This window comes from Chlamydotis macqueenii, chromosome 16, assembly GCF_036417535.1.
Source record: "Chlamydotis macqueenii isolate bChlMac1 chromosome 16, bChlMac1.mat, whole genome shotgun sequence".
Lineage (NCBI taxonomy): Eukaryota > Metazoa > Chordata > Aves > Otidiformes > Otididae > Chlamydotis > Chlamydotis macqueenii.
In genome coordinates this window covers 15862247-15877940 of record NC_141571.1, presented here as the reverse complement: position 1 = coordinate 15877940, position 15694 = coordinate 15862247, and the positions used below count along the sequence as shown (strand labels likewise).

Genomic DNA, 15694 nt, shown 5'->3' with positions numbered 1-15694 from the left:
AGAGGGCCGGAGGGCTGTGCTCCAGCAGCCTCCTCTGCAGCATCAGGCCGGGCAGGTCCCTGGGGATCGGTGCCGCTACCCCGATCTGCCCCGCCGGCGCCGGTCCTCTGGCGATTCCTGCGGCAGCAGATGATCTGATTTCCGAAAAGCCCGAGATGTTTTACGGAGCTGTTTCAACGGAGTTGCGCCCTCAGCTCCCACGCGCTGCGGCCTCACCAGAAACGCGCTGGGGTGGAGGGAGATTAAAGGGTAAACTCCAGGGCTCAGCCATCCGCTCCTACAGGATGCGAGCTCTTTCTAATTGTCCTCAATTAGAGACAGTGCCATTGCTCAGGCACGTCTTCAGGCAGGAAGCAGAGCCTCCGAGGGGCAGCCACCTAGCCCGGAGGGAAGGGCTGCTGGCCCGGCCCTGGGGAGCGCCCGGGGGCCAGCGGGCGCTCCTGGGGGGCAAGGGCTGCCAGCAGGGTTGTTTTTAGGAAGGCGCGTGGTGAGGAGATGTTGAATCCAGAGAAAGGAGGAAAGAAAACGGCGCAGCGAGTTAACCCTTTCCTGCTTGCCTCCAGGATGAGACATCGGTGAGCAGCGAGGACTTTGATATGAACGACTCCACATGGATCTCAGCTGACCAGCACCTGAACTCCAGCCTGAGCCCCAGCCAGGACGAGAGCATGCGCAGCCCGCAGAACCTGCACGGCCAGGAGGACGGTGAGTGCCCCAGCGGGCAGGAAGCGCTCTGCGCCTCTGCCACAGGATGTTTTTGTGACGGATTAAACATTAACCAGTTCTTTCTGATCAGATGTCCCACCTGTAGGATGGGTTTCATATCAGCACAGGCTTTGAAGCAGCGCCGACTCCCAGTCTTTTCCATTTAGCCTCTGGGCTCCCCCTCAGCCAGGACCCTCTCCAGCTTGGAGCTGGTGGTCCTTGTGCAGGGCCCTGGCTCCCAGCTCCGCCAGAAAGAGGTCCTCAAATCCTCTCATAAGGCGTCAGGTTGTAGTTCCCCAGGCGCGATGAGGCGAGCCCTGTCAGTCCTGACCCACGGGCTGCGCGCTGCCCCGCCGCAGGAAGGATGCCAAGGCTTCGCAATACGGGTCGCAGCTTTCTGTTCTTGGAAAGCGGCACCTTAGGCAGCACGTTTGGTCCCTGGGCAGGAACTGCAAAATCTGTGCTGGCGTGGGTGTCTCCTCACGCAGGGCGGGCAGCTGGAAGGGGCTGAAGGTGGCACACATGGGCTGGGTTGGAGGAGGTGTTTGGTGAAGAGAGGTGGCGTGTTACTTCTGTGAAACACACTAGTTTAAAGGAAAAGAGCAAGTAAATAAACGGTAGAAGTACGAGTTCAGGTCAGAGTTCATCTCCGTGATGCTTGGAAGGATTCGGTGGTTGGACTGTTACCGGCTGTTGCTTGAGGTTGAATCTCTCGTTGTCCCCAGCCTGGCCGCTGCTGGGAGAGTGGGAAGGGAGCGGAGATGTTGAGGGACAACCCGGGCTGGGTCAGTGCTTCTTTAAGAACGGGGACTGGAAAACCACCCCAGGGGAAAGAAAGGGCTTTTGTGCTGGCGGGTCTCCCCGGGGTGGCTTTTAGCTGCCTGTGTGGCCAGCGGCAGGGACAGCAGGGACACTGCTCTCTTCAGTCCAGTGCCTTGTGGCTCTTCAGTTTCTATTGTGAATCTCCAGTTTTGAGAAACTACAGTTTTTAACTGACGGGCACCAGCCCCGGCGTCAGGCAGCCTTGGTGAGGATGTGAAACCTGCCTGCGCTGCACCGCGTCCCCGCCTGGCAGTGGGGCTGTGCCCGTGCAGGAGGAGGGGGTGCTTCCGTGGTACCGCCGCTGCTCAAGCATTCGGCTCTTTGGGACTTTGGTTTTCGGCTCGTTGTCGCGGCTGCCAGCTCTGCCCCGAGGCGCTGCCTCTCACACCCGTGGCCGGGCTGGGTCTCCGTGTCCCCCGAACTTTGCCATTCTCCCGTCGGGACATTTCAGGCTCTGTCTTTTGCCTCACCACTGAATTCCCAAGTCTCATTTACAGTCTAGAATGACACAGTTTTGATCCCTTTGCTGAACACTGTTATTCAACAGGACAGTAATTTAATAAGGGGCTCGTGTACTTAGGCAAATCAAGATGTTCTCAGTTAAGTCCTCTCTCTCTGCCCTCTTAGGAAATGCTTCCCATTTTTCATGCCCTGTGTTTTTCCTTCAGAAAGAGGTGTCCTCTTTGAGGCCCTTCGTGGCTGCTTTAATTTCTTTTGTAAGGCTCAGTGGTGAGTAATAAAGCACAAGTAGTCCCTTCCTTTTTGCGAGGAACACGCATGTCCCAGGCTGTCCCCGGGGTCGGCGGAAGGCCCAGCCAGGTAGGCTTTGGCAGACCAGAAGTGATGGAGTTGAAGAGTAAGCGAGCCAAGCCCAAGGTGACTTACAAGACCCTTCAAGTAGAGCCAAGCATTGGGATTTCCATCAGGCTGTCGTACTTCAGCGGGTATTTTGTGGCACTGAAAAGAGGAGTCTGGTTCTGTCACTGCGGTGGATGTCCCTGTCCTGTGTCGGAGCTCTAAAATGCAGGCTAGTGCCGCTGGGGTGAAAGGCCTCGCGTCAGTCCCTCTGCCGCACCAGTGCTCCCGCCCAGGGCTAACGCACGCACGGGGCGGAGAAGGGAAGAGGATGATGAAGCGGCCCAGGCGACCCAGAAGGGCAGCGGGTGGTTGGAGGAGAGGAGCGTGGAGCAGAGGAGGAGCGCGTCGCAAGAGGAAAGGGAGGTTACTGGTGTGGGGAAGGGAATACGCGTGAATCGGCGTTGAGCGCTCTTTGGTTTCCTCTTCTCTTGACCTGTGAAAGCTCTTTATTTTGGAAGCAAATGTATTTTATTGGGTTCACACTGGCGTGCTAAGGCTGTGCACATGCAGGACTTTCCCAAGGAAGTAACCTAAAAGTGAATAACGAGTGTGAGTGAACTGTGTGCTCCTTGGAGCCCAGCTGGTCAAGGTGCCCCACACAGAGCACCCGTGCTGGGGCAGCCCAGGGGCTCTGGTCGAGTACTCCGTGCCAAAGCTGGATGTTTATCCACATCTCCTGTGCTCGGCTGTCCACCGTGCCGTGCAGCAGCCCCACAGAGCCCCAGCCTTCTTCCAGCAGCTTTGGGAGATATGGCCAGTGCCGCAGCGAACCCCGCGCCTCCCCTGCAGCCGGGCCAGGCGCAGCTCTGAGCATCCCGGCGCTGCAGCAGGGTCTGGTCGCACACCGCTTCCTGCGGTGGGGAGCTTGTGCAGGACTCAGTACTCTCCTGCCTCTGGAAATCCTTCGGAGTTACTGAGTGCTCCTGCCTGCTGCTGCTCAACAGGCAAGGATGCTTGGAGTGTGTCTTCTGTGAAAGGCTTCCTGAAGTATAAAGTTTTAATGAAGAGCTGCCTGGTAGGAGAGCAGTATCGTCTGACACGCTTGTTAAAAAAGCCTTGTTTAAAGTACCAAAGCAGCAGCTCCAGGCCTTTCAGAGGCCTGGGAGGAGCAAGGGCTCTCCTATGGCACACGAGCAGAGCGGTGTGAAATCCAGAGAGGCAGGAGAGCGGGGAACCGTCCTCCCGTGCTTTGATGCATAGGTATCTGCTAAATCTTCAGGGAGCTAAAAGGCAGCTAGGATGAAAGGCAACACCTCTTCTGTCTCTGTGCCCGGAAGCCTTGGCCCAGTACAGCCATGCTGTAGCCAGCGTCAGCCCTTGGAACAGCGGGGAGGACAAATCAGCCCTAATGGCTTTGGTGGGTGAGGGACAGAGAAGGCACCGCGGGGAGAGCGTCGGCAGCAGAGCCGGGGTTCCTGCTGGGTTGGCAGGCGCATGGTGGGACGCAGGATGCACCGGCCAGCTCTGAGCAGCGATGCCGACACGCACACGCTCGCTCCTTCCATTTTCCTTTGTTACTCATCCTGCGGGCCCCAGCACGGAAAACGTGAAGCTCCCGGCAACATCCCTTCCCCGTCGGACGTTGCTCACAGTGTTCGTGCCCGCAGGAAGCCGGCGGCTGCCCAAAGCGACAGCAAGATCAACACGAAGCCTTTGCTGCTGAAGCGGGGCTATTGTGCAGGACATCCTGGAGGGGTGCGGCCGTGGGAGCCAGCCTGTGTTCGCAGCGAAGTGACCCTGAAAGCCGTGCTGTCCTCTGTGCCCATCGCTATCCCTGAAGGTGTCCCATGCCCGCTCCCAGCTGAGCGCAGGTCCCAGCACAAGGCCTTGTCTTGCTGCAGCGGCTGCGGCTGGGGTCTCTCCATCTTTCAGAGCCCGTCTGCGTCCACAGGCGAGTGCAGCGTCACAAAATCTCCCGGTTCGGTCTGGTGAGGGGGCTGAGCGGGGTCTCTCGTCGTGGGGACGCTGTGACCTGGCAGTGAGAGCAATGCCCATGAAAACAAAGCAGCAGCAGGACCCTGAGCCCCCGTGTAGGTGACATGGCAAAGCACTTGGACGTAGAAGAATGTAGAAGACACCTCCATCTTGCCTGCTGATGGGATACCTCTTGCCTTGTCCCTGGCCGTACGTCCTGCTCCATCCCCAGGAGCAGCGCTCAGCCCACCCTGCCCGGTCCTTCTGAAGAGCGGGAAAGGCTCCTGGGTGTGAGATCTGCTTTTGCTGCGTGGCAAGCGCGGGGGTGTTTCATGGCACCGTGTTGGGTCGGATCCCCTTCCAGCCGAGGGCCCTGCCTGCAGTCCTCGCCTGACTGGCAGCATCCCGCTGAGCCCGTTCTGCCTGGAACAGCAGTGGCTAATCCAGACCTTGGAGAAAGGACTTTCTTAACCTACTTAACTGCGCAGGCATGTGCTCCTCGGGGGCGTCCCGCGAGGCGGCTGGCTGGGAAGGCTCCCGGGCATTGGGAACATCCCTCAGGAGTGCCCCAAGGAGGGACCTCAAGGACGAGCAGGCAGGCGTTATTCCAGGATGCCATTCTGGGAGCAGGTGCGGCACATTGCTGCTCTGGGCACCGAGCTGTCCCGGCACAGCCGTCTCTCTTCCAGGTGGTACGCGTCCCGCAGCTCCAGGTCACTCCACCGTTATTTGGCGAGATGCCCGTGATGCGCTGCGCCTTGCTGTGCTCCCCACACCACCGACCTAGCAGGGCGCTTTCTGGGGAGGAGAGCGTCCCTCTCGCAAAACGCAGACCAGAGCCAGGCCTGTGCCCGCACAGCGAGCTCCGCTCCTGCCCGCGGGACCCCGTGCACCCGCCTCACGCCAGGCTCTGTCCCCAGGGCAGCCGTGACGCCCCGCTCCACACCTGCACCTCCCCGACAGCTGGTGCCCGACCGCGGGCGATGGCCCCCTCGCTTAGCCGTGGCAGCGTCGTTTACCGCGGGCAGCATCGGGTGTCGCGCGGTTCCCGGTTCCCCTCCGCCGCTGAGGCTTTCCCCAGCCAGCCCCAGCCCTGCCCCAGGTGAACACACCGCGCCTGTGCGGGCAGCGGGGACGGCCCAGCAGACGCGCAGACAGCCGTCTGGCCGCTGGCCAGTGCAAGAGGTGGTCCGCAGGCCCCGGGACCCTTGCCTTTCCCAGGCTGCAAAATCCTCACCGCTTTCAGGGCTGCCTGCAGCGGTGTTGGATTTCACCCTCCCAGAAGCTCTAGCTCAGGGCCTAAACAAGACTGAGACCAGCATTCAGGCCTTAAACCAGCTCAACGTGACCGCATCTTATTTTCCTTAGGCCTGTATTTCCTCCCTCTGGTGCGTCCCCCTGCCATGCTGTCCCTGCCCTGCGTGAGCGGCCCGGACGGGTGGCTCTGTTCCCCATCACCTCTTCCAGGGACATCTCTGCTCCTCGCGAGGAAAGGCCCTCGCCGGCGACAAACCCCTCCTTTGGGTGTCTTTTGAAGAGCTGTCCTTCCCTGCTGCAAGGCTGAGAAGCGCAGCGCGAGCGCGGCGGGGCCGCGGTGCCTTCCCCGGCCCGTCACCCTGATCTCGGCTGGGGCTCCCTGGCTGCTGCGGGCGCTGCCGAGTCAGTCGCTTCGTCCCGCTTGTGCACGGAGCAGAATCTGGGGGGGCTCTTCCCTGGTCCGCAGCAGGATCACCAGGCTACCGGGCAGCCAGTGCTGCCTGTGCCCCCACCTTCCTCCCCAAATCTGAGCACCCCCAGCTGAAGGGGCGAGGGGGGACAGCGGGGTGAGCCCTGCAGCGCGTCCCTTGTCTGGGGCGGGTGCAGCGCACGGTGCCTTGGGGCTGGTCCCCGCTCCATCCTGTCCAAAGGACTGGGGGTGAGCAGCGGGGTCTCTCTGGCAGCAGGTCTGGGCTGGAGACACCGGCTCAGCGTGGACCCTCCCCAAAGCCACCCAGCTCGTTTGTTTGGCACCGGGAGAGGCAGCGCCCGGGCAGCGCGGTGCCGTGGCGGGTGCCCTCCCTGCGACAGGATCCAGTGGCTGCCAGCGGCAGTGGCACCAGGAGAGGCTTGGTGTGCACCACCGCCTTCCTCACCGCTGGTGAGGGCTCAAGCAGCCCTCGAGCAGCGAGGTGGCCGGAGGAGCAGCGGTGGGAGGGACGGGGGTCCGGAGGAGAAGGGAAACCAAGTGACAGGGCGCGTTTGTGGCAAGGCTGCTTTCTGCAGCCGGAGCTGCCGAACTTTGGTGCAGGGGAAGACGTCTGTGGCGGGGCCGGAGCAGTGAGGTCCCGCTGCCGGAGGGAGCCGCTCCTGCGGGCTGGGCAGCGGAGCCGGGGGGAGATGGCACCGGGGGGCACCTTTCATGCCGCCGGAGGGGGAGCCGGCCGCACAGCGCTGCCTTGTCCGGCCGAGCTCGCCTGCGGACACGCATTGTGTCCAGCCCTGCCAGATGTCTGACTCGTGGAGGGCTCTGGTCGAAGGCAGGGACCTGAGCAGGGAGGGCCGAAGGCGGACACTTTGGGACATAACGAGGTTTGCGTTAACGAACGAAGGCAGGAAATAGAGCGCCTTAACTGGACGCTGGCCGGCCCCAGCGCTCCGTGGCCCCCGGTGACATTTCTTGTGTCTCTCTCGTGCATCTTGCAGGCAATCAGCTGGGCAGGGCCTGGAGAGCATGGGCTTCGCGCTCCGGCCGCGCCTAATGAGCGCGGCACTGCCGCCCAGCCGCGGCCCCCCGCGGGGCCCCCGTTCCCGCTCGGTCTCTCTAATTTGTATTGAGTATCCCTTCCTCGCAGGCTTTCCTCCTCCCCTTCTTCCCCCTGCTCCTCTCTTTTGTGAGTGAATAATTTATGGCACTTTTCATCCTCCTGGCTGTTGTTCCAGGCGGGCGGCGGTGGGATGCTCTGCGCCCTCCTGGCAGCCGCGCGCGGGCTGGGTGTACGGCTCTGGCTGGTGCCGGTGCCGCCACGGGCTGAAACGGGGCTCTGCCCTCCCGCTCGCCGTGGGGAGCCTCAGGCGGGAGCGTCGGCCTCTGCCACTGCCCCGCTAGCCGTGGGCAGGCAGGGCCGCGGCTGGTGGCTCCGCGGTGGCCCAGCGAGGTCACCGATGGGACCCGGCGGTGACCGCGGCACACGAGGCCGTGCAGGGAGGCGGTGGCTGGGCCCGGCCGCCCCGGTGCCGGCCGGGAGCTCCCACCGCGGCAGGACGCGGGCGGGCTGGGCGGCCCCTGGCCCACCGCACGGTGCAGGGCTCGGCGAGGTTTCCGTGGGCCGCTGGCTCTTACATAAGCTCATTGTTTTCTGAGTCAAAAGAGGTTTTGTCTCCGCTCTGGAGATGTGACAGGAGGAGGAACAATTTGCCCCATTCATCTTTAACTCTGCCTTTGGAGAGCGGCACGGTGGCCTTCGCCGACAGAGACGTTAAACCCAACCGCTTCCCCGACGCAAAATCTCGCGGGGAGCAGGTGTTGGGAATTGCCCCTTCCCTCCTGATCTCCGCAAATCCAGCGCCACAGAAATCGAGGATAATCCAGCAGCCTCTTCAAAATGAAAACGCTGAGCCCTGATTAATTCATTTAATAAGTGACTGATCCCCTCCTCCCCCAGCAGCAAGGCCCGAGAAGCCATTTTGCTTCTCGCTCTCCTGGGCTTGGCGTCGCCGTGGAGAGGCCGAGGCGGCAGCAGAGGCGCGAGGCGGCTTCCCCATGGCCTCCTCGCCGGCCTCACCGCTTGTCCGGCCGCGGCCTGGCCTCCGCCATGGGCCCGAGGAGGGCAGTGCTCCGGGCGCCGCGTGGCCTCCATCGCGCTCTCCGGCCTTGCCGGCGTCCCCTCCGTGGGGCCGGGGTCTCCTCCACCTCCGGCCCATGGACCCTGGCTCCAGGGAATTAAACAGGAGAAAGAAATATTCCGTTTTCTGACTGAAAGATCAAACTGGTTAGAAGTGACATTGTTTTTACAGTTCCATCTGCTTCAATTAGGGCGCGGGGGTGGAGCAGGGGGGCTCCCAATTATCCTCATTAGAGGGGCTCCTCGTGCAGCCAAGCTCCAGCGGCGAGCGGGGGGCTCACCAGGCTCGTGCTGGTTGATAATGAATAAATTCATGGCTGCACAGCCTGGCCCTGCTCGCCTGCTGCTGCTGGAGCCCGGCTCGTTACGCGTGCTCTGCGCACTTGCCGGGAGCCTGCAGATGGCCGCTCGGAGCCCAGACGTTTGGTGGGTTTGCTGAAACGGTGCTTCTCTGGGAGCGCGGCCCTCGCTGCCCCGCTGCTCCTCGGCGTCCTGCCGCCGCTGCCCTTGGCAGAGCGGGAGCCTAAACCCGGTCCCGGCACCCAGGGCGGGAGGGCTCCCGCTCCTTCTGCCCCATGTCCCACTGCCGCAGGGTGCCCCAGCCACAGCTGGAGATGCCCCCCAAAGCCGTCCCATCCGCGCCAACCGGGAGAGCAGCGCTCCCTCCCCAGCCCCTCTGCGTTTTTCCGCTGGCTGAGGCCGTTCCCGTCTGGACCCAAGGCCCCTGACAATCTGAGTTTGTGGCTGTTTCTCTGCTCACGGGACAGATTAATCACCGCTTTATATGCGAAGCTTCTGGGCGAGCATCACCTGTAAAAATGTAGAAATAAGAAAATCATCTGTAGCTAGTGGGCTTACAGACCTGGTTATTTACTTACTTCATCCTTGGGTTAAACGGAATTGTTCTTTTAGTAGGTGCTGGTCCCTTCCGGCAGAGTCCTGTTCCGTTTCCTGATTCCGCCTGGACAGGTTCCTGGAGACATCTTCCTCTTGGTTTTCAGTATTTTGGGGCTGTAGCAAACCCACAGTTCATAACACGGTGGTGTTGGGTAGAAACCTGGTTTGCAGCTGCAGCGTGTGTTTTGTGCAACACAAAAGAAAACCTGAGACTTTGAGGAGTCAGGGGGTCCGGACCTGACCCCCAGGATCCTGCCCGGTGTGCGCTGCCCCTGTGGGACTGGCACCGCTGGTGGGGACGGAGCTGCAGGGGACGGGGGCTGAGCTGCGCGAGGTGTAGGTGGCTGGGCAGGGGCAGAGCGGGATGCCCAGGGAGGAGGGGGATGCCTCAGAGCAGGGCGATGCACAGAGCAACGCCGGGATGCCCAGGGCAGGGTGGGGATGCCCGGGGCAGGGTGGGGGTGCTCAGGGCAGGGTGGGGGTGCCCGGGGCACCTGCACACTATTCTCGTGGGTGCCGCCTCTCTTGGTGCCCCTTGCCTGGCGCGGGTTTCCTGGCACGGAGGTCCCTGCGGGCTGGGCACGGATTCGCGCTGCGGCACAACGCTGTTGCTGTGGCTGTGCCGGGCTGATGGCAGGGCCTGGCGAGCGGCTCGTGCCTCCGTGCACGGGAATAATTCTCCTTAATCCTTCTGAGAGGCATCGCGGGATGAGGCTGGAGCCTCCCTCTGGGAGCCCCGTCTCCTGGCGCAGAGCGGAGCAGGGGGAGGGACGGCCGCCATCCCAGGGGCAGGGAGGCCTCCGCGCCCCCAGCCACCTGCCCGCTGCGGCACAGGGCCACGGCCGAGCTGGCACCGCTCCTGTGCCCGCGCCGAGGGCACGGGGTGCGGGTGGTGGGTCTGGCTGCGCGCCCTGGCAAGGCGTGCACGGGGCAGAGGCGCAGCAGCCTGGCCGGGACAGAGCCCTGAGCAGCCCCCGCTGCCCCGGGCCGGGAGGGCTGTGGGGACGGGAGGTGGCAGTGCCCCCAGCGTCCTGTCCTTCTGCTGAGCCAGCAGCCGTGGTGGCACGGGGACAGGGGCCAGAGGCGATCCCGAGGGGCGGCTCACAGGGTGCCCCAGGGCAGTGCTGGCTGCTGCGCTCCCCAGAGCCCCCGGTCCCAGCACGCAGAGCCAGCGCGCGGCCCTGCCGGGGAGCAAGGGCTTCTGCCTGCAGCCCGCCCCGCGCCGGGGAGGCGATGCTGCCCGGAGCGCCCCGCACATAAACACCAGCCTGGGGATTAGGTCAGCTCTGGTCATCGCTCGGACGGATAAGTGGATCAGCACAAGGGAAAGGAGGGGGAGGCAGCTCTGCTGAGCGGGGAACTCGAGTGGGGACCTTTTAGTTTAGGGCCTTGTGTGTGGGGCCAGGCGCAGCCTCGGCACAGGCGCGAGATTGGGCAGCGAGCGCTGGCGCCTGTGGCGGGGTGGCTGGGGACACGCGGTGGCAGCCCCGGCCGGCCCCCGCCGTCGGCTGGGGTGCCCGAGCGTCCTCAAGGCAGTTTATTTGAAGGGATACAAAGTCCCGGGCTGCTGCGGGGTCACAGGAGCGCTCGCCGAGCCTCTCGTTGAAGTTTCCTGTGGGTGTTGGCCAGGGGAGGAGGAGGAGGGTGGGTGCCAGCGGCTGGGCACCATCCTGCTGCCCTGGGCCCGCACACCTTTGGGCCTGGCGCCCACGCGCCGGGAGCCACAGCCGCCCCGCAGCTCGACCCCATTGTCCTGCGGCGGCGTGGGCCGAGCGCGGGGACTGCCATCTGCTTGTCGCTGCCGGCAGCTTCTTTGTTCGCCGCCCGGCGCACGCTCGCGCAGGAAGCGGCTCCCCACGTGCTTCGCCCTTTCCCTCTCGCGGAGGCACCTAATGAAATAAAGGATTTACTGCAGCGCGGGGGAGGGAAGGGGAAGCGGCCGGAGCCGTTTGGAGATGTGGTGCCTGGCCCCGGGCTGGGCTCTCTGGCCGGGCAGGCGAGGCTGGGTGCAGGCGGCGCTGGGCACGGGCAGGGCTGGGCGCTCTGCCACGGCCGGGCTGTTCTTCCGAACAGCGCGAGGCCGGCGTGGTGGGAGCCGAGCGCGGGCAGGGGGACGGTACCGGGACCTGGGGCTGTGAAAGGAACGGAGCCGGAGCTGGGCTGCGCGCCGGGCGCGCCTGGCACCGCTGTGGCCGCGTCCTCGCGCTGTGGGCTCTGCCTGTCCAGATGCTGGGGGAAAGGGGTGGCCGTGCCGCTGTGGTGGGCTGGCTCTGGGGCACGGGGACATGCGGTAGTGTCCATGTAGGGTGTAGGAGGTCACTTGGGCTTTGAGAGGCACAGGAGGGATGTCCGTGCGCCCTGTGCCCCCTCACCACAGCAGCGTGCCGAGGAGCCTTGCCGGGCAGCGTGCCCGCTGTGAGCAGAGCCGCTCACGCTGCTTCCAGGCTGCACGAGCCCACGGTTCCCCGCCCAGGCGGGCCTGTCCTGGGTGCCGTCCCCGTCCCCAGTGCTCTGCGGAGCAGCGTGGCCCCGAGCCGCCGGCGCTGGAGCTCGTCGCCTCCCAGCGCACCCAGCCCCAAACCAGGCCGGGAGGAGAGGGACCCGGCAGGGAGAGGCAATGCCCCTTTCTCCTCCCTGCAACGCAAACAGAAACCGAAAAGGACCAAATTCCAAAGTTCTTATTCAAGCCCGGGCGCTGTGGCCCTGGGCGGAGGCGTGGGGACTGTCACCTGCCGGAGGGACGGGTGGCCCGGGCGCGGGGCACGGCAGCGTCCAGCGTGCTTTGGGGAGTGAAGGAGCAGAGCCGTGTGCCGATGGCCCCGCGGCCCTGGGCACCGGCATCCGTCCCTCTGGCTGCTGCATCCCAGGGCCTGCGGTGTGGCTGTGCCGGCCCTGCTCCCGGCATCGCCCGTGGTGACCAAGTGAGGCCCCGGCAGCCCTGGCCAGGCTGGGCCTTCCGAAGCAGCGGCTCCTCCGTGCTGCGCATGCCCGCGGTCCCGCAGGCGGGCTCAGGGGAGGCTGGGGCCACGGCGGGGCTGAGCCGCTCACCCACCCTGGGGACGCGGTTGCAGGACACCACGGGGTGACCACGCGTTCTTCCTTGCAGATGACTCCTCGTCAGAGAGCTGCAGCGGGAATGGCTCCTCCACCCTGAACCCCTCCACCTCCAGCAGCACGCAGGGCGACAGCACCTTCCCCGAAATGAACGGGAATGGCACGGCGGCCCCCATGGACTTCACTGCCTCCGCCGACGACCAGCCCATCAACCTCTGCGACAAGCTCGCGCCTGCCCACGTCCCCCCTTCCTACCAGTCGGACAGCTGCAGCGCCGACGGGCTGCGCAGCAGGGTCAAGTACGCAGTGAAGAGCACAGCGGAGGTACGGCGTGGGCTGCGGTGGTACCTGCCGGGGCTGGGCGGGATGGGGTGGTCGCGCGCCCCTGGCCGGGGCCGGGCACGGAGCGTGGCGCAGTGGGAGCAACGGCACGTGCGGTGCCCGAGGCCAGGCAGGGACACGGCTCCTGCCCCTTGGAGGGGCAAGGAAGGACGAGCGCCGCGCTCGCCCGCCGCCGCTGCGGCAGAGCAGCTGTGCCTGGCCACGCTCCAGCCTCGGGGCTGCTGCTGCTCCACAGAAACCGGCCTGAGCGGTCGGCAGAGGGAGGGAGGGACGGTTTGGGGGAGCCGGGGAGCACCCCCCGTGCTCTGCCTTGCCCCTGACCGGCTGCGCCGCTGCTGGAGCCCATTCCCACTGGGTTCGGGCAGCGTTTCCTGCAGCGTCAGGCAGCGCTGCAGCCCCTGCCAGGCAGAGCTGTGCTGCCTGCGCTGCAGCCACCGCAGGGGCCCTGAGGCCCCCGTGTCCCTCAGTGCCCTGGGCAGGCGGCAGCTGGCACACTGCGGGTTCGTGTCCCCGGGTTGCAGGGGGATGTCAGAGCGGGAAGGGGAGCAGGGAGCCAGGGAGAAGGGGCTTTTTCCTCGGGAGCGTGGGCGGGGCGGGCAGGCGAGGGCTGCTCGCTGTAACGCCCGTCTCCTCTCAGTCCCCTCCGTACAGCTCCGGCAGCTACGACTCCATCAAGACAGAGGTCAGCGGCTGCCCCGAGGACCTGACTGTTGGCAGGGCCCCCACGGCCGATGAAGATGACGACGACCACGACGACCACGAGGACAACGATAAGATAAATGACTCGGAGGGGATGGACCCGGAGAGGCTAAAGGCCTTCAATGTACGGAGGGTGCTGTGGGGAGGGTGAGCCCGCCTGCCCCCCGGCTCGGTGTTCCCACCGTCTGTCTTCTCCTCTGCAGATGTTTGTGCGCCTTTTCGTGGACGAGAACCTGGACCGGATGGTTCCCATCTCCAAGCAGCCCAAGGAGAAGATCCAGGCCATCATTGAGTCCTGCAGCCGGCAGTTCCCCGAGTTCCAGGAGCGGGCGCGCAAGCGCATCCGCACCTACCTCAAGTCCTGCCGCCGCATGAAGAAGAACGGGATGGAGATGGTGCGAGGCCGCCCCGCTGCCCTGCCGCTCGCCGCCGCTCCCGGGGCAGCAGGTCCCTGAGCACCTTCTCTGCTTGTGTCTCCACAGACCCGGCCCACGCCGCCGCACCTCACCTCAGCCATGGCGGAGAACATCCTGGCCGCCGCCTGCGAGAGCGAAACGCGGAAAGCAGCCAAGAGGATGCGGCTGGAGATCTACCAGACCTCCCAGGTACGGTGTGGTGGCTGGAGGTGGGCAAGGGACGGGGCCAGCAGCGTCCTGCGGCGGGGTGGAGAAAATGAGAGGTGTTTCTGAGCAATTCGGCGAAGGATTTTTAAAAGCCTTTCTAAAAGTCAGAGGGCTGCAGAGCAGGGCCGCGCGGTGCGTCCTGAGGCTCAGGCCGGTGGGGATGGGGACTCTGGTTTGTGCTGGCCGCGCTGCAGCCGCGGGAGACGGGGTGTCCTTGCGCCGTCCCTCCCGCCATCCGCGCAGGACGGCCAGGCTCCTCGCTGGAGCCAGTCTGTGCTTCCTCTGCAGGACGAACCGATCGCTCTCGACAAGCAGCACTCCAGAGACGCCACAGCCATCACCCACTCCTCCTATTCACTGCCAGCTTCCTCGTACTCCCAGGACCCGGTCTACATCAACGGAAGCCTCAACTACAGCTACCGCGGCTACGGGTCCCTGGGGGGCAGCCTGCAGCCGCCTGCCTCCCTCCAGACGGGCAACCACAGTAACGGTAAGTGGCCACGCTGCGCCAGGGCCCGCGGCTGCACGGGGAGCCCACCCAGCCGCCGCGCCCGCCCCGTGCCCGGGCAGCTCCCTGCGGCCCAGCTGGTTGCGGGGGGCGAGGCAGGGGCTGCTCCTGCGGCTCACGCCGAGCCTGGGGACGGCAGCGTCTCTGCCGTTGCCGCGCATTTGCTCCGAAAGCCTCTCCTCCTGCGGGTGATGGGGGCTCGTCAGCGGGTGGTTAATTGTTGAACTGAACTGGGAAGGACGGTCTGGGTGGCACTGGTGGAGGGAAGGAGTGTCACTGAAGAAAAAAGAGAATCTGTACCAGCTATTAATGATTAACGGGAGCGGGCGCCTATCACTGCGCTGATCTCGGTGCTGGTATGAGCCGTTCCCCAGCGCGCGTCGTCTGCTCTCGGGACGGGGACAGGGCTGCGGCAGTCTGGGGGTCCACCGCAGCGCCTGGGGCGGCGGGGGGCTGGGGGCCGCATGGGAAGAGCGGCCGGGGGAACAGGCCTGAGGCCGCAGGGCGGGAAGGCAGAAGGAGAGAGCAGGCAGGGCTTGGGGGGCTGGCCGAGGTCGGAGCGAGGGAACAGCCTGGGCCCGAGCGCCGCAGGCCCCGTGGTGCCGGGTGGGTCCCTGGCACCCTGGTGAACCGGGCGTGGGGGGGGCAGGGTCTCCCCCTGGGCAGCAGCCCCCTGGCTTTGCTCTGCCGGCAGCGCTGGCAGGAGGGGCTGGCGCCTGCGCTGGTCCTCGGCCGGGCCTTTGGCAAACTCTGGGCTGCCTTCGCGTGCCCGCTTGTGCCAGGCTCCTGCCCTGCCCCTGCCCACCCCGACAGGAGGCAGGATTTGGAAGGATGTGATTTCCGGAGCCCGGAGAGATGCCTGTCTGGGATTAACTCTTATCATCCCTTCCTAATGCTTCTTAACCCTGAATAAAGAGCCTGCCCCGGCCTCCAGCTGCTGAGGCCTAATCCTGGCAGCCGTGCTGGAGGCAGCAGTGGTTCCTCCCCAGAGCAGCACGGACGCCCCTGCCCCCCGCGCTGCCCAGCGCCCTCCTCTCCCCGGCGCAGCCGCGGTCGCTGGTTCCGGGTGCGAGGCGGTGAACGTGCAGAGACCCCTCGGAGCAGCCCCGGGGAGCCCGTGCCCAGGAGGAGCTGGCGGGCCCTGGCTGTCGCACACGGCAGCAGTGCTGTGCTTCTCCATGGTGGATTTTTAAACCTTTGCTTTGCGATTTTTTTTTCCCTTGGCCCGAGCTCTCGCCCCGTCCCTCAGAGGTGAGCGCGTGCTGCCGGAGCTCTGGCGAGAAGCACCGTGCCTCCTCCTCCCGCGAGCACAAAGCCTGCAGGCGTTTGCTGCCCAGAAGCGGCTTCTCCCTCCATCCCCCAGCTGAGGCGATTCGCGCTCAAACCCCCTCCCAGCTCCTTCCCCTCGGCGAGCCCGGAAGCAGGCTGGGTTTGCGCTGCCTTCGCTGTCC

General features: G+C 64.9%; 1 protein-coding gene across 6 annotated transcripts in view; it reads left to right on the top strand.

Annotated features, from left to right (window-relative positions):
- Positions 1–15694, top strand: part of NOL4L (nucleolar protein 4 like) — a 60165-nt gene that overhangs the window by 40770 nt on the left and 3701 nt on the right. For all 6 annotated transcript variants that reach the window (XM_086760816.1, XM_086760817.1, XM_086760819.1 and 3 more), the window contains 6 exons: positions 564–705; positions 12124–12395; positions 13051–13236; positions 13316–13507; positions 13595–13717; positions 14024–14225. In XM_086760816.1, the coding sequence (XP_086616942.1) occupies positions 564–705; positions 12124–12395; positions 13051–13236; positions 13316–13507; positions 13595–13717; positions 14024–14225 (1117 nt within the window). The remainder of the gene's footprint in view (positions 1–563; positions 706–12123; positions 12396–13050; positions 13237–13315; positions 13508–13594; positions 13718–14023; positions 14226–15694) is intronic.